This window comes from Solea solea, chromosome 13, assembly GCF_958295425.1.
Source record: "Solea solea chromosome 13, fSolSol10.1, whole genome shotgun sequence".
NCBI classification, from domain to species: Eukaryota; Metazoa; Chordata; class Actinopteri; order Pleuronectiformes; family Soleidae; genus Solea; species Solea solea.
In genome coordinates, this window is record NC_081146.1 from 22,097,073 (window position 1) to 22,119,175 (window position 22,103).

The 22,103-nt window shown below is 41.4% G+C and overlaps 4 protein-coding genes across 5 annotated transcripts; 1 reads left to right on the forward strand and 3 right to left on the reverse strand.

Annotated features, from left to right (window-relative positions):
* The first annotated feature begins 486 nt into the window (after positions 1 to 486).
* LOC131471428 (amine sulfotransferase-like) lies at positions 487 to 10,308 on the forward strand. The gene is made up of 7 exons (XM_058647975.1): positions 487 to 720; positions 3,569 to 3,739; positions 4,799 to 5,013; positions 5,572 to 5,698; positions 5,819 to 5,913; positions 6,035 to 6,215; positions 7,014 to 10,308. The coding sequence occupies exons 2-7, from the start codon at positions 3,574 to 3,576 to the stop codon at positions 7,136 to 7,138; spliced, it is 909 nt and encodes a 302-aa protein (XP_058503958.1). The 5' UTR covers positions 487 to 720; positions 3,569 to 3,573; the 3' UTR covers positions 7,139 to 10,308.
* Positions 10,309 to 11,347: 1,039 nt separating this feature from the next.
* On the reverse strand, positions 11,348 to 14,676 carry rwdd1 (RWD domain containing 1). Of its 2 annotated transcripts, none has more exons than XM_058647978.1 (7): positions 14,494 to 14,675; positions 14,191 to 14,256; positions 13,731 to 13,861; positions 13,289 to 13,432; positions 12,774 to 12,906; positions 12,576 to 12,638; positions 11,348 to 11,871 (listed from the first exon to the last, which is right to left on the reverse strand). In XM_058647978.1, exons 1-7 carry the CDS (start codon positions 14,564 to 14,566, stop codon positions 11,759 to 11,761), a joined length of 723 nt encoding a protein of 240 aa, XP_058503961.1. In that variant the 5' UTR covers positions 14,567 to 14,675; the 3' UTR covers positions 11,348 to 11,758. The 2 variants fall into 2 exon arrangements, with proteins under 2 accessions (XP_058503961.1, XP_058503959.1); XM_058647976.1 differs by lacking the exon at positions 11,348 to 11,871 and adding an exon at positions 12,304 to 12,458 and having other exon boundaries at positions 14,494 to 14,676.
* A 945-nt stretch (positions 14,677 to 15,621) lies between these two features.
* On the reverse strand, positions 15,622 to 18,978 carry LOC131471433 (calcium homeostasis modulator protein 5-like). The gene is made up of 2 exons (XM_058647984.1): positions 17,165 to 18,978; positions 15,622 to 16,599 (listed from the first exon to the last, which is right to left on the reverse strand). The coding sequence occupies exons 1-2, from the start codon at positions 17,705 to 17,707 to the stop codon at positions 16,210 to 16,212; spliced, it is 933 nt and encodes a 310-aa protein (XP_058503967.1). The 5' UTR covers positions 17,708 to 18,978; the 3' UTR covers positions 15,622 to 16,209.
* A 154-nt stretch (positions 18,979 to 19,132) lies between these two features.
* calhm6 (calcium homeostasis modulator family member 6) lies at positions 19,133 to 22,043 on the reverse strand. Its single transcript, XM_058647983.1, has 2 exons — positions 20,601 to 22,043; positions 19,133 to 19,699 (listed from the first exon to the last, which is right to left on the reverse strand). The coding sequence occupies exons 1-2, from the start codon at positions 21,114 to 21,116 to the stop codon at positions 19,265 to 19,267; spliced, it is 951 nt and encodes a 316-aa protein (XP_058503966.1). The 5' UTR covers positions 21,117 to 22,043; the 3' UTR covers positions 19,133 to 19,264.
* Between the last annotated feature and the right edge of the window lie 60 nt (positions 22,044 to 22,103).

Genomic DNA, 22,103 nt, shown 5'->3' on the forward strand with positions numbered 1-22,103 from the left:
CAGTATAGTGGAAAAGCACCACAATTATTATTATTTTGTTACTTGTTTCATTTTCTAAGCATTCCATTGGTATATACAGTTAGAACAGTATTTCTGATTTCCCTCCAAGTACCACCAGAGGAAGCTCACGTACCACTGGTGTTACACATACCACACTTGGAGAACCGTGGGTGTCTGTCTGTCTGAATGAATGAAAGAATAGCTGCGCAAACCTGTATGTGTGTGTATGTTTGGAAAATATGCAGCCTCTCCTAGAGAACTAAGAGTGCTGCATATGCAAGCGGTCACACTTGTTTTGCTTGTGATGTTGCACAAACCTCGTGAGGTTTGTCCTGAGTTTGTCTCCAGTGGCGGCTCTTGTTCATCACCTGACACACTGCACCCCTGACCTCCTGGGACTCATCTCCTCTCCTTCCACCCTTACTTCATTCGTCCTCCCTTCCTCCCTCCCTCCCTCCCTCCATCCGTCATCATCTCTCTACCACAGGAACAGAGGTGTGGTGAGAACTGGAAGCTCTGATTGTGTTGATCTGCGCGAGCGCGTGTGCACGACGCTCATCTCAACTCTCCGTGCGAGAAGAGGTGGGACCTTCGGAAGCGTATTTAAAGCCCTAACCTGACATCGTGTTTCCTGTTGGTGGAAGAAGAAGAAGTGTGGACGCGGTTGGAGCAGCGACGGACACGCACACACACACACACAGACGGAGGAGCGAACAGCAGGTAGGTTGCGCAACATGTTGGAGATGATCACAACTTTGTCTGCGCGTTTCACAGCGCGAACTCACCATGAAGAGCCAAAAGTCGTGAGATTACCATATGATTTTAAAGGGATAGTCCAGTAGGGGATTATTCTATAGAGTTAGTGTGTAGTAGATTACGCTGCCGGTGTAAAGTGGGAGATGAAAACACCATTTTTACGCACAGTTTCGTGTGAATGTGGTCCTTTTACAAATATTGTAAAAGGACCACATTCAAATATATATGTACATATATATGTATGCACATATATACACACATATATATACATATACACACATTATAGGGCTGCAACTAGCGATTATATTATTTTCATGGTCAGTTAATGTTTTGATTCAGTAAGTTTTGGAATTATGTCTTTGTTTTGTCCAATATTTAGTTTTCATGATTTCTTTGTGATATGAAGCAGGAACCCGGAAAATATTCACATTTAAGAAGCTGAAAACTTCTTTCAATTATATATCAAAAAAGTTGGTGATTCATTTAAAAATATGCCTTGTTATTTATTTTGTCATCCACTGTTGATGTGTGAATATTTGAAGTTAGTTTCCTGAGAGGGGCGACACGGCGGATTAGTGGCTAGCACTGCTGCCTCACGGCAACAAGGTCACCAGTTTGAATCCAGGTTCAACTCAGGGCCTTTCTGTGTGAAGTTTGTATGTTTTTTTCCATGTGCGTGTGGGTTTTCGCTGTGTGCCTCCCATAGGAAACATGAAAAAATGCAGAGGTTTATTGGACAGTGTCAGAATGAATGGTTGTGTGTCGGCCCCTCCAGCCCCACCATGACCCTCATGTGGAGGATAAAGTGGTAGACAGTGAGATTTATAGTGGTAGTTAACAGAGATGGCACAAAGTTTAGAGTTCTGGTCCCCACAGAAGAAGAAAAAGAAAGCCAAGTTTCATGGCGGAAACAAATGAAGAGCCCTATTATCTGCTGATGGACACAGCAAACATCCGTTTGCATTAATATTTCATGTCCTGAATGTTATGGTTCCTTCATCAGTCCAAACAAACTGGCTCTCATCTGCGGTTTCCACCATTGATTTCTAAACATCATCCTTTATTTGCTGTTGTGCATTTTCCCTTTTACACACCGACTTTTCCCATTTCCCTCTTGTGGCGTAAAGACCTTATAGTATAGATTATCTTTTTCACTTGACTGTGTTTGTGTTCAAATCCTAAACTCACATGAAAACAGGCTGATGGAAACCCTCATGACTTGTTTTGCTGTCAAAACCTAGTGTTTAATCTGTTTCTTATTGCCACTCATCAAGTTTGAATTGGTTTGTTTATGAAATGCTTCTTCACTTAGAGGTTTGTGTGCATGGCCTGACAGACTTCACTTGATATTTACAATGTGAAAGTGCTTTTGTCATTGACTAAGTAAACTAACTGTGCCTAAGTTAACACAATAACAGGCAGGTACTTCTGAAATGATTCACTGTCTACCTTGATTATTAATGAGTAACTGTTTTAACAATCTAATCAGTTTGAGGGTTTTTTCAGCTTCTTAAATGAGAATATTTGCTGGTTTCTTTGCTCCATATAACAAACAAATCATAAAAACAAGACATTTTTTTCAACATTTTCTGACATTTTACGGACCAAACAAGTACTCGATTAATCGAGAAAATCATTATGCATTAAACCAAACATTGTACTGCATCAAAAAGTATAATAAATAATAATTTTATATATATCAATATATATATATATGTATGTATATATATCAATATATATATATATATGTATGTATATATATTAAATATAAATTGCTAATTGTAAACTAAATGTTGCGTATTGTCACCAGCCCTTTTTTTAGGCACAATATTTTATCACTTCATGTCCACACACACATACGCACAGCAGTGCAGAAGCTGTGTTAAGATGTAGCACAGCATCTGTTTATGTTCTACCTTGCAAGGGTCTGTCTGATAGTATGGTAAACCACTTAAATGATCCAACTACAGCCTACGACACACATGAGGAACATAAGACCCCCAGGGCCAGATCCGATTCACGGAGCAGCAGCTTTTTCTGGCCCTCAATGGAAAAGAAATCAGCTCCCAGCATTTATGAATTCTGCCAATCAAATGCAGCAGTTTCATCAGCTACAGATTTTTATTATCGATGCTCAGGATCTGTGAAGCACTATGTGTTAGTTGTTCATACTGGACCACAAACTATCCACTAGGACAGTAAAATAACCATTATTACAGAAAACTTTTTTTTGTTTTTTAAACCTGGAAATGATGATGTTCTAACGTGACATGTTTTTGTCCACAAACCAGAACGATTGAGTTTGAATGATTTCTTTGTTATATGGAGCAAAGAAACCAGAACATATTCACATTTAAGTAGCTGAAAAAACTGAGTAATCGATTATGGAAATAGTTGATGATTAATTTAGTAACTGATTTATAGTAGATAGACGTCTCACATGTGAAGGTTTTGTTAAAGATGGTTCTTTTTGGTGTCGTACACGTTACATTTCATCAGGTTTTTCGTGTCGCATGTTAGAATGGTTGAATTACGTAGAATACGTAATTCTGGAGAAAAATGTTGCCCACCACTGGCCTACAACAAGAACATTCTGTTTCTCCATTCACATCAAAACTATGTGTAAATAATGTTCTCGTCTCCCTTAAACAGGCAGTGCTCAACACCGTTTATTGTGTGCTTAACCTTAAGTCATTGAATCTGTATTCAGTTGTTTGTTTTCGTAAACCATATATTTGCAGAGTAAGTAAGTGAACTCAGAGTAAAGAAAGCTGTCATTATTCTCGTCTGCTTTTTTGTTTTTTGGCTTCAGTGATCATGGAAAGTGATAATTCAAAGACACAGAACCACCAGAACCACGAGCTGGTTCCGCACAAGGGCTTCAAGCTCATCAGCGGCACTCATGACCCGGATGATGTGGACCAGATTTACAACCTGGAGATCAGAGACTCTGACGTGTTTGTCGTCACATACCCTAAGTCAGGTGAGAGCTGATGGAAGCCCACACACACACACACACACAGGAGACAGCGGCTCCTCCATCACATCCTCAGTTGTGTCCAGTATCCTGCAGTGTTAGGACAGAGTGCATTCAAGGTCAGTGTGATTCCTGAAGCTCTCAGCGCACAGGAAGGAGCAGGGGCTGATTAGTATGTGCAGCCTTTCCAGATGAATGTCCCGCTCCTTTGTGAGCTGCAAATTGATTTCAGCAAAGAGAGCAGGGAATTGAACTATCAGTGAAACGAGCGTATTTTGTGGAAACACTCAATGAGGAATGAGGACAAAGGTTCACAGAAAGACGAGAGGTGAGAGTGAGTAGACGAGACGAGACGAGGGGGGCTAGAGGGGAGGAGTGTAAGCAGAGGACAGGAGGACTAGAGGAAAGGAGATTAGGGCAAGAGGAGTGATGAGTAGAGGAGGTCAGAGAAGACACAAGAGTTGAGCAGACTAGATGACAGGAAGACGGAAGAGAGGACCTCAGCGTGGAAATGTGCGGAAAGGAGACAAGAGGAGAGAGAAGGTACTAGAGAAGAAGAGTGTGAGTGGATGAGACGAGAAAGGACAGGTGATGAGGAAAGTCGAGAGATGAGAGTAGAGGAGACGAGCAGCGGAGAGGGGAGGAGAGAATGGACACTAGAGGGCGGAAAGGAGACTAGGAATTCAGAGGAGAGGAGATAGGTGAGGAAATGTGCAGGGAGTGAGTTGAGGAGAGAAAAGGAGTGACCAGTAGAGGAGACCAGAGAAAAGACAAGAGGAGAATGGACACTAGAAGAAATGACACTAGTAGGACAGGAGACTAGTAGGAGAGGAGATAGGTGAGGAAATGTATGGAGAGGAGAGGAGTGAGGAGACGAGAAAGGACAGATGATGAGGAAAATCGAGAGATGAGGTGACGAGCAGAGGAGAGGAGACTAAATGAGAATGGAGGAAAAGAGACTATAAGAAAACCTAAGCCAATTTCAGGTCTGGACATTGTTCACAGTTTACTGTTCCCATCATTTTCAGCTCTGTCGGTCTGTCTGTCTCTCTGTCTGTTTGACAGGGACCATCTGGATGCAGCAGATCCTGCTGCTCCTTGAGTCAAAGGGAGACGTGTCAGCCATCAGCCAAGTCAACAACTACTCCAACGGCGATCTCATCCCCTGGATCGAGTTGAACGGCAACAGACAGGCGTTCATCACAGCCCCTTCCCCCCGACTGAGAGTCACTCATCTGCAGTACCAGTTCATGCCTTCTGCTCTGAGCCACAAGGGCAAGGTCAGCTCTTCCTCAATGCCTGCGCTAACCGATTGTAATCCAATCACAGAAAACACATTTAAATGCCAGGTGTTTTGGGGGGGGGGGGGCAGTTAACAGCAATTAAGAACTCCTTCAACAGCCGCCTGACTATGTGCCTTCGCGTGCCAGTTTCCTTCACCAAAACAGCTCCAAGTTTCCTTGACACAGTGTGGACAAGCAGCAATTAACACTGTGTTAAAAGACAGATTTACAACAGATAACATACCAAAGTACTGTCGAAACAACACCAGAAAACCACAGCGCTTCTATCTCTTCACTCTCTCTCTGTGTATGTGTGTGCCCGTGTGTGAGAGTGGTGAGGGAGCAGTGTTTACCAAACCTAGATATGAGGATATACTCAAACGTCTTGTTTTCTTGTTTTTCTTTGTATTTAAGAAGCTAAAGACCTTGTTTTAATTATTGAAAAAAAAAATTATTATTAATTATCAAAATAGTGGACAATTCATTCAGTAATCAATTAATAATCTAAATTCCATCAATCAATCATTGCTGATTCCTTGGCTTTTCTTCTTTTAGGTGATCTATGTGGCAAGAAATCCCAAAGATGTCCTTGTGTCTTACTTCCACTTCCATAAGCTTGCAAACATGTTGGAGACCCCAAAGGATTTCAATGACTTCTTTGAGAAATTCTTGAAAGGAGATGGTGAGGGGGAAGGGGGGGTCCGCCACTGTCACATGCACACACAGAATGTTGCTAATCAGTCGTGCAGTGTATGGTGAATGTCTACAATGTGTATGTGACGTTGTGCATCATTTATTTCAGTGTTTGGGTGCAGCTGGTTTGATCACATTAAGACTTTCCACGCACACAAGGATGATATGAACATGCTGTTCATCACATATGAAGAAATGGTTCAAGTAGGAGCTGAAATCATTTCAGTCTGTGACTGTTCACACGTTTGCCATGTCACTTGTTATCGTGACGGTTTGTGGGGACATCTTTAAAAACAGATTCTCATGCTTCTGTGTCATTGCTAAGGACCTGCAGTCTGCGGTGGAGAGGATCGCCCTGTTCCTGGGCAAAGAGCTGACTGATGAGCAACTGGCCAATGTGGTGAAATACAGCACCTTCAATAACATGAGGAAAATCCCTCAGGCTAACTATGAGCAGGTGCCTGGCGACCTGCTCAGCCACCAACAGGGAAAATTCATGAGGAAAGGTAAGTGTGTTTACTGTTAGATACGACTAAGGACTAAGGAGATGATAATATGGACCAAGGTGGTGGTGAAAATGGGCACGGTTTCACTTGATGGCCAACTTGTAGCAGCTGTAGAACCCGTGTTTGCCCACTTTAAGATCACGCCCACTTAGGCAAATTATGCAGGTCCCATACGGTTTCAGTAACATGGGCCCCAGATTGGAAGTCCATGAGGGCAAACACTGGAGGGGCCACCATGGACAAACCCACTTGGGACCCATAGTGTCAGCGAGAATATAATCCTTATAGGGCCCAGAGTTTTCCACAACTTGAAATGATGATGTTGTCAAATGTCTTGTTTTGTTACACGGAGCAAAGAAAACAGAATCACATTAAAGAATCTGAAAAAAATTCGGAGAACTTGATCTAATCAACTATTCTCAAAATAGTAGTTGCAGCTAAAATAAGTTTGTACTTATACTGCGTAGTTACTCAATATGCAATATCCAAATTGAAAGATGCTGGAGTAATTTGACTAAGATAAAATCTGTGACAAATTGCCATTATGTTAAATTTCGCAATGCTGCTGGAATTTTGTTGAGAAAATTTAGTGGACAGATAACAGAAAATATAATTTTATCATGATTTTTAATATATTTGTCTCATTTAAATGATAGTAATGATACAAAAATTACCAGTTGTACCTTATGAATCATATCGCAAACCCAAAAGTAATCGCAATATGATTTTTAAATTGTTCTTATTATTATATCGTGCTAAAAAACTTCTCCCTCTCGTTTCATGTGCTGGTAACATCAGGCACCATCGGTGACTGGAAGAATCACTTCACTGTGGCACAGAATGAGAAGTTTGACGAGGTCTTCAACAAGGAGATGGAGGACTTTCCTCTGTCTTTTCTATGGGACGTCAGTGACATTGTCTGACCACTCATGACCTTTCATGGTAACATTATAAAAAAGAAGATAGTCACGGTTGCAGCTTCATGAACTCTGTGTTGCACAGAAACAACATCTGCTTCTCTGTTCCATCTGTCATAATAGCATCTTTGTATATGTTGACCTTTTTTTCCAAAGCATAGAAGAGATTTTCTTTTTCCATTGGTTTCCATGTGTTTTAGTGTAAAAAAAAAAAAAAAACAACTATGCAAATCAGTACCTGGGTCACAACATGTTGTAACATCAAATCAATTATTATCTTGAGGTCATGCAAAAGCTTTGTTGTGATCTCGTCTGTCAAGCCTTGTCTCATGGTGACGTAAAAAACACGGTCCCCCCTGTCGAAATCCATCTGCAAAGAATATGGTTTAATCTGTTACAGCAGGGATCGTGTCTGTTTTGCTGTTGTCACGGTTACATTATTGCTGCTCGGTAATGCGGTTAATACGCTCAGAATCAACCCACGCTGACAGCAATGTCATAGTGGAACATTCACTTTGACAATAATGAAAGCAAGCCTTCGTCCTCAGCATAGTTGATATTGGATCAAGGACAGACAGTTGTACTTGATGCGATTAGTACTGAGCGAGTGAAAACATGTATGATTATGTGTGGCTGCTAAATATGCATAAATACGTGAGTCTTGATCGATGGTCCTCATGATCAGACTTGGTGACAACAGTGATTTGTCTCAGTTTGTGTGAAGGACCACACTCACTGTCCGTGTTCACTTCCATAGACATGTGAGCTAAAGTGCAGACGAGCATGTGACTTGGGAGTCAGGAATCTGATGAACTCAGAACCCGCAACTGGACCTCAACGTCAACAACTCACTTGACGAGGTTGATGACGTCGTCACTGTTTCCCCCTCTGTTTCCCCCGACACCAGAGGCTTGCACCGCGATATCTGTGAGTTTACAGGTTTTATTGAACCTAACTAATCAGCAGTGCTCGGCAACCTTTTACATGTCAATCTGGGTCATTATCAGCAAGCTCAGATAAAGGGATAGTTCAGGTTATTTTGAAGTAAGAATGAGATTCTGATTATACAGTTCTAGCACTTCTCGGCTCAACTCCACTCGCTTTTTTTGGGCTTTTCCATAAAGGTAAATAGTACCTGGTACCTGGTGCTTTTTTTGGTACCTGCTCTGGCGAGGTTCCAATCGAGCTGAGCCGATACTAAAATGTGACATCAACAGAGTGTCGGCCAGAGAGCGTCGTCACTGGAAGAGTCATGAGCGCGACGTCCAACACAAGAATCAAAACCGCCATTTATGTCATATTTGAAAGGTTGAAACTTTGACTGGTTGACACTGGATACTTCCACATAAAATGTCACAACATTTAACCCAACACCAACATGAAGAAGCCTTTAACCAGCAGGAAATATCACTTGAACTTGAATCACTTGCATGTCCTTCTGTTGATGACGAGAGAGAGAGGATTAATTAGGTGCATCATCAAATACGGCCACGCTAAACAACACATAATTGAAATGCTGTGGCTTTGTTTTAGACCACCAGGCAACCACCAGACAACCAGGAAATATTTTCTCACTTAATCAAGTACTTGTTCTGGTCCATAAAATGTCAAAATACTGTTGTTGCCATGTGGTTAACATGACCAGTGAAATTGAGCTAGGCCAGTTTTTCCTCCTACTTTTTATACCAAGTTCCACCAGAGAAAATATTGAGCTCTCGAAGTAACACCATTAATCACCAACGTGACAACTCAGTGGTGTAAATAGGCCGAGCTACAGACTTTATTCCCAATAAGATAATTTGCTCCCTCCTCTTCCTCACATATACTTCACACACTGATATAGTGACCTTGGATTAAGATGGAGTGAGAGATAAATTGGCTCTAATTATTATCATTTCATTTATTATTTGTTTAATTTTCTATGCACTCTATTTACAAATTCCTCAGTACCACTAGAGGAAACAAACGTACCACTGGTGGTACATGTACCACAGTTTGAGAACCATGGAGCCAGACTTGACTGATTAATTAAACGACTGTTCTTGTCCCAGTATACAAACACGAGTGGGGAATTGATTTATTGAATGAAGTACGACCTTTGTGACATTAGGCTGTGATGTGCCCTTGTTCAGCTTGTTAGCTGGCAGTTAGTTGTTGCATTCTCAGTCTTCCTACCGTACACGAGCTGGCAGAGCATAAACTCGGTCTCCTTGTCTCGTTGCCAAGATATTTCACAGTTGTTTTCGTCTGTGAACTGGCCTTCTCTGTTATTACCGGGTCAAAGCCCGGGTGTGGGAACTATGGAGTATGCACAAAGCATATTGGCCAAACTGAGTCCTGCTGAACATATACAGTACATGCAAAAGTAATTTGACTCCTAATCCCATTATCTGGGTGTGTTCGTCCAACTTTGAGAACTTCAATTCAGTACAACGTCAGTGGGACTAACATGTTAACATGTATTTTAAAAGTCTTAATTTTAGTCCGACTAAAACAACTAGTACTTTGTATGTAAATGTGCCGAGTGATGCAACAGATTCAGTTGTGTGTCTGTAAACAGAGCCAAAGGGAGGAGGTGTTGTTCTCTCTCAGGTCACATGCTTTACATTATGCTGGAAGGCTATTGTGGAAGTGTACTGATCATTAATGTAGAGCCGGAACTAACGATTATTTGTATGGTCCATAAAATGTCATAGAATGTTTCCCAAACCGCGACATGATGATACGTCTTGTTTTGTCCACAAACCACAGTTAATCAGTTTTAACGATTTCTTTGTCAAATGGAACAAAGACAGAAAACCTGTTTTTATTTGTAAAAAAAAAAACACTCAAGACGAAATAATAATCGTAGCAGCCCTAACAAAATCTCGCCTGCTGAACGTTTAAACCTGACTCTGTGTGCTCACTTAAAAACAGATCCTGAATCAAAGTTTTGTCACTTAATGACTCCACACGTCACAGCCATGACCTGACAAGGACTTTGACCCAGTTTTATTCACATTGTATATTCCTGCACAGCAAACAATATTCAAGAGGAGTCAAGTACTGAAGTGTACATCCTGATCAGGTGATCACATATTATCAGATGTAAATTATGTATTTTTAATATTACACTGTGTCTTATTTACTTCCTATGAATCTTTGTGTTCAGAAAATAAAGGTTGATGAACTGAGAACGGCGTGTCTTTAATCCCCGTTTGTTATAAAACTATACACAACAGAACAACCATCCACTCTCACGGTCAATTGTCCAATTAATCTCCACGTTTTTGGACTGTGGGTGGAAACTGGAAAACCTGAAGAAAACCCACTCTCGCAGGGAGAACATGCAAACGCCACACAGAAAGACCTTCGATTGAACCAGGATTTGAACAAGTGACTGTGCTGTGAAGCAGCAACACCAGCCACTACTCCATCATGTGGACCCCTAAGAAGCTGCTGGCTTATTCAATTATAAGTGAAGATGATGGAGAGCTGTTGAGGCCAACAAGCAACCAAAATATTTTTACCAGATCGGCAAAAATTCTGAGACACCAGAAATGGATCACGAGCATGGGACCCCACAGGCTTGTGTAGTGATCACTTCATATCGGGTACAGAATCCAAGAATGACTCATTTCAATATCTTGTTTATTTTACACGCTTTTATTGTGATGTGTAAGCAGAGTAGGATGAGAAATATCAGGTTACTGCACATCTGGAATAATGTTTGCTCTGCCTGTTCCCTCTGGGGAATCGTAATTAATTTTTGTCTAATTCTGCGATACACTGCTAGATCCCAGCAGTGGTGCCATTCGTTTTTTCAAAAACTTCCTGCCAACATGGCAGTATAAACAAACTAAATCACGTGATGTCCAGAGCTCCATAAAAATACAAGCTGATACAGAAGATAATTTCAAAGACATGTTTTTTTTTCCCAGCTTGTGCCATACTTTGGTAGAGATGGAGTGGGTGTGATGGCCGCCTGTTCCAGGCCACATGCCAAAATGTTGAACCCCAAATCACCCGTGACAGACACAGTGAATGCTGTTTGTTACTGTAGGAAATGTGCTGCGTGAATGGGTCTGGGAAAAAGTTGTAGGTTGCCCCCCCCATCCAACCGTTGTACCCTTGTCGTCAAAAAGGTTGGTAACTCGCCATGACAAGAAAGTTCTTATATTTTACTAATTACTTACAGATGATATCACATGTTAATTAAAACTCTGAAACAAATCGTTCTGTGAGAGCTTTTAATATTGAAAGTTGAGGATGAATTTTGATGTCAACACTTCTTTATGTCTAAATAAGAGATGGATTTAATCGTATGGTGGTTTTACAATATGAATATATGAGGGTATTGAAAATTTCCCTTCATTCCACGATCATGCTCGGTACTTTACTGCCCTCTTCTGGCCATATAAGGAGCCGGTTGCCAGGGTGTCCTCAACATCAGACGGTTATCATTCAGGCACAGAAATGAACACTCAAAAGGTGTAAATAGGTGGGTGTTTTTTCTTTGAACAATGAAGATTTCTTCAACTGCTGTAAGAGTCTTTAAAAAAAAAATAAATGCAGCTGTTGGATCTTCTTCATGTGTCCAGAGAAGAGCAACACGGTTTTGTCAGTCCTCAGGTCCACACACCTGCTTTAGTCCTCATCACTGCCCATCTCCAACGGGTCAAAGTCCGGGTCGTCTTCATCCAAGTCCAAGTCCTCGATGTCCTGGAACAACGACTCATCCACTTCCACATTGTTTCCAGCTGCAGAAAAAAAGCAGCAGAGTGAGTAGTTTGCATCATATGATTATGAAAATGTTCATAAGCTGTTTTTTTTCCAGTTATATAAAATCACAATATTATATTATACAATGATAATAATTATTAAAGCTCGAGTCCAAAATCAGTCTTCTTCAATTGAACATGATGTAAATTTTGTCAATTATGTTCCCATTCAGGGGAAACAGAAGATAAAGTACAGCACATTAGTGATATTAACAGCTGGTATCGTCCAACAGGCGTCTGATTGCAGGTGACAACTCTGAACTTCCTTTGGCAAACTGTCAACATGGCCATGTTCAGATTCTTATGGGTGACATCACAACTATTTGACACTGGAGCTTTACACTGAGAGTGCTGTGAGGACAGCTTTGTTGAAAACCAAGTATTCATGTGAAGAAATGTGAACAGCAATAAACTGCAGACTAGCTTTCATGGTAACAAATTACTATCAAAGACATACCAGCCTGTCTTGCCTGTCACAGTCCAATTTTTTTGGGTATCCATTAGGAATAGTACCAAAATATCCAGCCCAATACTGTTCCATTTTATGGTACCCTTCCTTTGGTGTACTAGAGTAAAATGGTTTAGTATGAGTCAGCTGATATTTATAAAAAAATGTAACTTGTAAAAATGTCCCTCTTTTTGAATCTTAAAACAAAACAATAATATTGTAATATAACACTTACTGTCTTCAAGGAACTGAATGTCTGATGTGTCCAGGTTGTGGTCTGTTTCAAACAGCTGTTTACCTGGTGAGGAAACATAACATCTTCATTATCTTACACATACACAAATATTTATGTATTGAACTTTGTTATGCATTTATGTGACCAGGTTTCCATGCGGTGTGTTGCTGATTTGAGACCGTCAACATGGATGTTTACCGGTGAGTTTGGTTTTTCCTGCCTGTTCCTCCTCCTTTTGTTTTTTCTTCCTCAGTTCTGACATCTCCATTTCAAATGTGGCCTTCCATGCCAAGAAGTTTTCAATGGTTACCACTGTGCCCTGGAACGCAACCTGCAAACACACATACACATCACGGCATTACAATACAATGCTGATGAGAGCCGTCACTGACCACATCCATTCCTTAACGTGCCTGTAAAGTGATAGAAAATATCACTACTCAGAGGACATGTGTTAGCAACCACCTAATTTGAGTGACATTGAAAAAATAAAGACACTTCAACACAGTCCCTTTTTGAATGACATACATGTCTGACACTAAGGTAAGATTAGGAAATATTAATTTATTTCCTAATAAATAATTTTTATGGCAGCAAAGCTTGCAGAGATTGTCTACTGATTGAGCAACTTCTGCAGACGCTTGCACTCACACAAACATACCCCCCGGACAAACTCTGGAGAATGCTCGTGAAATATAAAATGCTGTTCCTACCTTCTCTGCCTCCTCTGCTTCCATCTCTTTCTGCCGCTTCTCCTCTTCTTGTCTATTTTTCATCAAATCCACGATTTCGTTGAGTTTTTCCTGAACAGCTGTCACCAAGGTGAAAATCATCACCATGCCCAGGTTTTCTTCCGCCTGCACAAACACAACATATACACAGTGTTCATACTGATCACATTGGTTAACAGAATTTACAGAAAATCCATTTCTTGTTGCTGGCTGTTAATTCCTAGATAGGTAGAGGTGGTGGAAATTAACTAGCTCCCTCCTGTGGGTTAGAGGTGTACTACAGAATAAGGGAAAATGTATTGAAAAAAACAGGTTGGGACCATGCCCCACAACATATGGCAGAATACGACATGAAAGTTTGCAATGAAAAATGTTGATTTGAAAGTTTATGTCTGCGTGCAACATGTGAAACAGATGGACAGACCTGTTGTTGCAGTAGAGCCAGGATGTCCTCCCCATCACTGTCCTCCAGGTTCTCCTGGGAGTGGATCTCCCACAGTGGAGGCTCATCGGGGTATTTTTCTACATATGTGAACTTCAGGGTTGCCTCCACCACTGCAACAAGAACACAGCTTGTATCATATCTCTGGAAATTTACATTGCATTTAAAAGACTTCAAATGAAAACCAATGTGGATATGTTAAAAATATATAATATTCTCTCTAATAGTATGAAAAGCTTAGAAACCAACAGGACACCAAACTTCATTATCAACTGGGGCTGCAGCGATTATTAGATTATTAATCGATTACGTCAACCATTCTGATAATCGATTAATCGGTTTCAATGTTTTTTTATAGAAGAATTAAGAATTATAACTACTTTTCTGATTGTTAAGCTTCTTAAATGTGATTATTTTCACACACAACGTCAGACATACTCACGTTCACCATTTTCATCGGCGTCTGATGTGACAGTGATGGTGAAGCTGGTGGGATCTTCTGAAAGCACTGAGAACACACACACACACACACACGAATTTATATAATCAATGTTGCATTTCTATTGTGATAAACATGCTACATGTTGATCATCTGATGGGCATTATAACAGTAACGACACCTAATGTGATCTGGGTTAACTTATTTGTCCATATAAGGATCAGTAACAGGAGAGAGCCACCGGTCAGCTAACATACGGTCACGTATTAGCCTGTATGCTAACTGTTCTGTGGCTGTCAGACAGACCTGTGAACGAGTCCGGGTAGATTGACTCTATGGCTTCAAGTTCGTTCCTTTGCTCCTCTGCGTAGTCTGTCATTTTCTTGGGACTATGGATTATGTGGACGTTAGAAAATTCATCCCCGCACGGCTAAAGCTAATACACACACGGTTTGTGCTGCGTGTTGGCCAATGGTGATCGATGCGATCGTCGCTCGGACCTTTTGGTCTTACACCGGTGTAGTTATCTATCTAATTACATTTTTAGACTGTGGTGTGGTGTGTGTGAGAGGGTCCGCATTTACGAAACTATATTTCTTAATTTGTATGTGTTCATTGAGAAGAAGAAAGGGTTTGTTGTCCTTCATCTCCAGCATCATCGTGATAGTGATTTGATATCGATTGTTTTGGTCTGCAAGCAAAAAATTTAAACCGTGTTTTTTTTTCCCCAACCAACTTTATTCAGATATCAATAACAAACAGTAAACAGTAAGTAATAGCGCCCCCCACTGAGTGTCTAGTTTGGTCAGTACGCGTCAAAATAACAATATTTATAATGAATAACATTATTTGAAGGTTGAAATCCTACACTGTGTCACTTTAATACACTATTTTAGTCACACATATTCAAATTTAACTCCACTGGTGAAATGATGAAACCTGTGCCTCTGGGCTTCATGCTCACATGTCTTTAGATCCAACATAATGGAATGTTGAAAGACTACTCATGTGTGTGAAAATAAAATCAATTACATGGATTAGAACATAATACAGATAAAGGACCAAGAAGAAGAAGAAACACTTTCTTAACTGTCAAGGACTGTCACATCAAATCCTCTGCTGCTCTGCCAGTAAATTACCACTCTCCTCCCCTCTGCTCCACTCTCCCTGCCGGCCACTCCCACCTCATCAGCCAACTCTGTCACCTGTGCACTCAGGTGCTCCTCATCAGCAATCAAGCCACTATATAAGCCTCTCTGGTCACACACTCACTGCCAGATTGTTCTTTGCCTCCATGCAAGACTCTCCAGCATTCTCCCTTGGATTGAGCGCCCGTTGCCGACCCTGCCCGCCTCTAACTAACCTGCTTTGTCGTTCTCCCGGTAAACTCGTCGGCTTTCTGTCTCCAACCACGATCTCCGTCTTAACGGTGTTCGCCTGCCGGTGTGGCATCCTGCTGCTACACTGCTGGATTTCCTCAACTTGCTGGACTCGTATGAGAGGTTGGACATATCTTAGCCCCAAGAGACTCTGTGTTTCAGCGTGTTTTTGAACTGCAATTATTTTTACCTGTTCTGGAAATTGGCATATCATGTGCAGGCATGTTTGATTTGATTCAAAAGTCACAGTTGTTTTGCATTGTATTTTATTTTCTGCTGTAAGTAAAAATAAAACACGCAGAGGACATGTAACTGACATAAACTGGTTGCAATAATCACAAAATTACCCTGACTGTCACTTCCATAATAAAAAATGTTAAGTTAATAAGTTACTTTTCAAAAGACATTTCAAACACACTGTTAGGAATAGAGGAGTGCAAATACATAGTGTTACAGAGGTATAAATGAGTGGTTATGCCCCTTTTATGTACCAGCTTTCCGCAGTCTGACCTGCACATAGCCTGCACTTTTGTAATCTCACCACTGTTTGACCCAAAATTACAAGCAAAATACATTATGGACATTAATGTAAATTCCAGGAAGATAAGCTTAGAGAGACAACAAATAAATAGCCCCTTCCTCTCTAGGCCATCTCTATTCCATCCTCAAACTCAATGACAGGTCTCTTCTCTGGCATGAAGTCCCGGTCTGCCCTCTCCACATACCGCTGCAGAGTGCTGTAATACTGCTCACTCCTGGAAAAGGTATAGAGTTCAGAGATCTCCTCCCATGCCTTGTGGTTTGGGAAAGGGAATGGAGCAGGGCTCTTGTTCCCAAAGAAGCTCTGCAGGTTTCTTTCTCCCAGCTTTGTGGCATAGTCCATAGCGAAGGTGTCAAAGAGGTCCTTCTCTTTCTCTGAGTAGCGCTTCCAGAACGTGAGCTGCAGGTAGCTGACTTTAGAGCGACAGTTTTTACAGCAGGTACCCATGAGGCCCACGATGGCGGCGGTAATGATGATAAACCATCCCAGGATCTGTAGATGTGGAACAATGACATGAATGTATTATATACTGGGCACATTTTTTAGGTATTGTGTACCTAATTAAGTGAGCGCTGTGGTCTTCTGGTGCTTTAGCCCATCTGCTTCAAGGTTTAATGTGTTGTGCATTCATAGTCTTCTGCATACCTTATTTTGTAACAAATGGTTATATATGTTAATGTTGCCTTTCTATCACTATCAAATCATTTTCCTCAGACCGCAACACAGCATATTCACCAAGAGACATGCAGCTCACTGGATATATCCTCTTTTATGGAACCTTCTGCAGATCATCTGGCACCAACAACCATATCACATTAAAAGTCACTTAAAGCAACTGAAATAAGACCAGATGCCAAAAATAATATCTTGAGTCAGTGCTCTGATGTGGACAGTACATCTGATTAACAGGAGTTATGCTGCACAGAGTTTGGTTTGATGTTGGGTCCCCCAGGTATACCTTTGGCCTGGAGCCCTCAAAGTCTGATTGACAGCATCAGTGAGCATAGGTTTGGGTTGCAGATTTCTACCTGCTAACACACCCAGGTGTGTGTCTCACCTGTGACTGGGCTCTGAGCATCAGCAGCAGCTCCATGCGATCATCACTGGACAGTTTGGACCTATCACATGGTACTCGAGCCAGCTCCTCTCGACACTTCATTGTTTTGTTTTTACAGAACACATCCACGACCAGGTTGTCATCAAGACCACTGACAGCGCACTCATAAAAGGTCCCGTTGAGCAGGGCCACAGAAAGCCACATTATAGGAGCAACACAAGCCCCGGTGAAAATCCTCACAAACACCCTGAGGCAGCCAAAGCAGTTCCCACGAGGGCAAAGCTTCATGGGGTTGAGGCAGCAGCCGGTGTAGAGCCTCCACAACCTGGTGCTGAAAAACAGACCAAAAACCAACAGCACTACAGCAGGGCCCAGCAGGAAAGTCAGCCCATAGGCGAAGTTCTGGTCATGGTTGCAGGGACACTGAAAGGCGACCATGGAGAACACTCGCTCCCCACCTAAAGTCAGGAGAGCCATGAAGCTGTAGCCAATGGTAGCTTTCTGGTCAAGGAAGAAACGCAAGACAGTCTTGAAGTTATCCATGGTTCTGGTGGGGAGACACTCAGTGAGAACTTAACCCAAATGAAGGACAACAACAGGGAGCGAGAGCAGAATAAGTTGAGTGTTTGAGCAGCCTGCAGTCATTTCCTCCCCACTGCTCTTCAACAAGACAAAACACAATTGCCAAGCCTCTCTGTGCCCCTCCCTTAGACTGACACGCTGTCTTCCCAGGCTCCTCCTTGAGTGAGTAGGGCACTTCCTCTTGCTCATTGCCTCATTGCTCAGCAGATCTTCTCCAAAGGGAAGTCCCTGCTGCACAGCCAAATGTACAGCCCTTTTTGTCGGATCACATTACATCCCTCGTTTAGTAAAATCCTGTTAGTCTGGTTTCTAGATCACCAGTTTGTCTGCAACAGTGTCCTCCCCCTGTTTACATTTATTTTTGTGTGAAGGAACGTCATTGCTTAACAAATTTTAAAGCATCATTGCCTCTTACAGTTTATGCCGGGGTGTGATGGTCTCCTTTATCCAACTGTAGATCCAACCACTGACATATTTTTATCTACTAGGCCATTTTTGGTTCTAGTCTTACTGAGAGACCAACATTCTTGCTATAAATTGTGGAAAAGATTGCTTTATTTGTATGAATTGTTCCAAAAGTCATCACTGCACTGGAGAAAAAAGGCGTTTCACTTTGCTGCTCCATCTGCTTTGAATCAATTGCATGAACAGCTGAATCTCAGATGGCATTGTCTCCCTGGATGCTTTCTAAATTAATGTGGATTCAGATTGATCTGGCTGTCGATGTTTTAGCCTCATTCTGTATTTTGTTCTTCTCTCAGACTAACTACTTGATATTTTATGATCCTTAAATTGCCATAACCCTGTTACTCAATGAAACATCAATGGTTTAATAAGCGTTATAATAAAATGTTGTAATAAAACACAAAATGGGTGCGACAACTCAGGTTGTTCCTCTCCTAAGAGGAATGGCATTTATTCATTTTGTCGTATTCTATGGAGAACAGGGCGTTGTTGCAGAGACAGAGAAGCTGTGGAGTGGGGAAGTGATCACGTCCTCTTAGTGGTTTCTGTGTTCCATTCCCACAAGAGTGACTGCTCAGACACTCTGAGTGCATTACAGAGTTACAGTATCTGCGCCACACAGCATTATCTTTTGGTACTAATCCTGTTATTGCTGTTTGTCAGTGTGTACAGGTGCTCACATGTTTAAAAAAATACTTTATATTTCCACAGGAAGTGCTCATCATTTGATATGAAAGTGGTGCATTTCCTGTCACAAAGACAGGACATACCTCACTGATGCTGTTGGTGGCATTTTCCGCAGTTTGCTGTTCACATCTGACCAGTGGTCTTCGTCAGTGATTTCCAACCTTTGAAGGGTTGAATCAATCCATGTTGTCCAAATGTAATGTAAAAATGAAAGTATTGTGAGGGGTACACTGATTTTTTTTGTTCAAGACAACTTCATTTATTGTTTTCAAAAAAATTGATAAAAAGGTGTTTCAGGGGCAAACTGCGATTTGAGAATATGGGATATACAAATACTATTTGACTGATTGCTTGATGACTATAATCTCACCCTGGAATGCTGCCATCATCTACAAAACCAAGAATAGCAGGATTGTCATCAGCAGCCTCACTTGACTTGACCGACATCATCCTCATCATCCCGTCGCCACACTCCATGGATTCCTCCACATAGCGATGCAAGGTGCTGTAGTACTGGCCTTTGGTGGTGAACTTGTAGAGGGTGGAGACCCTCTCCCAGTCCTTGTTGGAAGGAGTGATGATGGGCTGAGGCAGTGTCTGGTTAAAGAAACACTTCAGGTTCCTCTCAGCAAGCTCTTTGGCGTGTTTCTCCATGTATGAATCAATCAGCTTGCACTCCTCCTGAGCATATGCCCTCCAGAACTTGAGCTGCAGATAGCTGATGGGAGACGCACAGCGAGCCAGACAGCTGATGAGCAGGTTGGACAACATGATGGACGAGATGAGCAGCCAACCCAAAACCTGTGGTCACCAGGAACACACAGACACACAGGTATAATCAATGTTAACACAATTCAATTGGAATCCCTTGATATTTAACATACATGAAGAGCCAGTATTCAGTATCAGAGGTCCTCAAACTTTTTGTAACAAGTAATGCCTGAGAATATCAGAGGAAAAGGAGAATGAAGAGAGAGCAAATGATCTTATTGGGAATAAATCCTTAGCTGACTTTGCTCGGCCTATTTACACCACTGTATTTTAATGTTGACGATAATGAGTATAAAAAGTTTGAGAACCACTAATCTGATCCAATCTAACCTAATCTAATCAATATATGATTTATACTGGACTAGCAAATGTTAAAATTTTTGCCATTTTTACTTGATGATAGTACAAAAATAATGCTGTCAACTATAGCTCTGTGACATCACCCTTTTCATAGTCTTTAACATTGACTGTATATACAAAGGATGTCATTTTCCAGTTTGCTTCAATAGCACATGGTGCAACTTCCGGTTGCAAAACATGTCATTGCAGAATCGCAAATCTCAAGGCTTCACAACAGTCAAGAAACACAACATGTGTTAGAAAAAGGGAGACTACTTAAGCAGGCAGTTGCTTGGGGCCCTGAGCTGAGAGTGCCCCCCCAAGAACAGATAGAAGTCAGCATTAACAACAGTTTTTCAGAATCCTGTTAAATTCTATGATGTACACAAGATTCAGATACACCATGGTTGGACACCCCCTAACTAAGTCCCCAGGTTTCTCCTGCCGGGGTTGAAAAACACCCCTGGTTGTGGTGAATAGAATGTCAAGATCTTTTTTGAGAAGGGTAAATATGTAGTGTAGGTACAGTTCTACAGGAAGGAACATTTCCCTTGTCAGTGTTAGAGGAGGAAGCACAACATATAGCACTGACCTGAGACTCAGCTCGCAGGGCAAGCAGGACATCTCTCGCTTGCGTCTCACTGCTACAGGGGAACTTCTGCAGGTCCTTACACTGAGGTTTTGTTTCATTACACAGATAGTTGATGTAAACCCTGGTCCCAGTCCGCAAACATTCATAGTATTTACCACTGAGCAGAGCAACAGCAATCCAGCTGGCAGGTGCCACCATTGCCATGGTGCTGATCTGGAAAAGGATGATCACTGTGGTTCTCAGCTTCTTCCAGCGACACAGCTTGGCTTTTTGCTGGCACAGACCTGTCAGCAGCTTCCACGTCTTCTTGTTTACGATGTAACCCAGCAGCATCAGAGCCAGAGCGGGCACCAGCAGGAACACCATGCCATATATGAAGTTCTGACCATTGCAGGGACAACTGAACACTGCTGAGGAGAAGATCTGCTCCCCTCCTGCTGTTAGCAGAGCCAACAACCCGCAACCAAGGTTGGTCTGTTTGTTGGCAATGTTAAGAACAGTTTTAAGCTTGTCCATCTCAGACCACTGCAGCAGAGTATCTGCTTCACAGTTGTGCTTTCACTTCCACTGCCTATCATCTGACTTTTGTAACCACCCACCCAACCACCAGCAAGCAGAGGTGTTAGTTCTCTGTAACCTTTATGTGACAGGAAGCCACAACAGTGGCTCTGTGTTTGAGTCACAACACCTTCTTCATCTGCCCCCATTTTAGGGGTCATTAAATTACATTCATTTGCCTTCTCGACGCCCTTTAAACAAGTTTATTCACACTCTCTTTCAATTATTAATGTGTTCACTTCAAGTTTCCATCTCCATTTACTCTCCCAGTCTTTGTTTTCCAAATAGCATTGCTGTGCTCCAAAGCAGTGTTTCCACAACTTTCTATGTGGGAACCATTTTTTTAAAGGTTGCAAACACTCATGACCCAAAGCACAATATAAATGTGTGCATTAGCAACACATTTTCAGCCATATCTCTAACAGCATATATATTTTTTTAAATTGGTGAACTTCTGTATTAAATGGTTGTATTAATGTATAATATGTAGGGATGCAACAATTATTTGACAATCATTTTGATAGCTGACTATTTGTTTTGAGTGCTTTTTCAATAATTAAAACTAAGTGTTATGAATATTTTATAGTTTACTTGCTCCATATAAGAAATACGTCTTTAAAGTTGAATCATTTTGGTTAGTGGACAAAACAAGACATTCGAGAACATCATCATTTCCATGTTTGGGAAACACAGATGAACATTTTCTGATATTTTACAGACCAAACAAATATTTGATTAATCTATAAAAAAGTCGACAGATTAACAGATTAAAAAAATAAATAATCGTTAGTTGGAGCGCTAATTATATGTATATGAGCAATTTTACCATTCATTGGCCACGTTCTTAAAACTTGCACTTCTCTTTTCTGCCGTGTCCTGGAGGGGGGCGGTGTTGCGTTATAACGCGAAGGTTGTACATCGTCACCGTCCAGCGAAGAACACTCT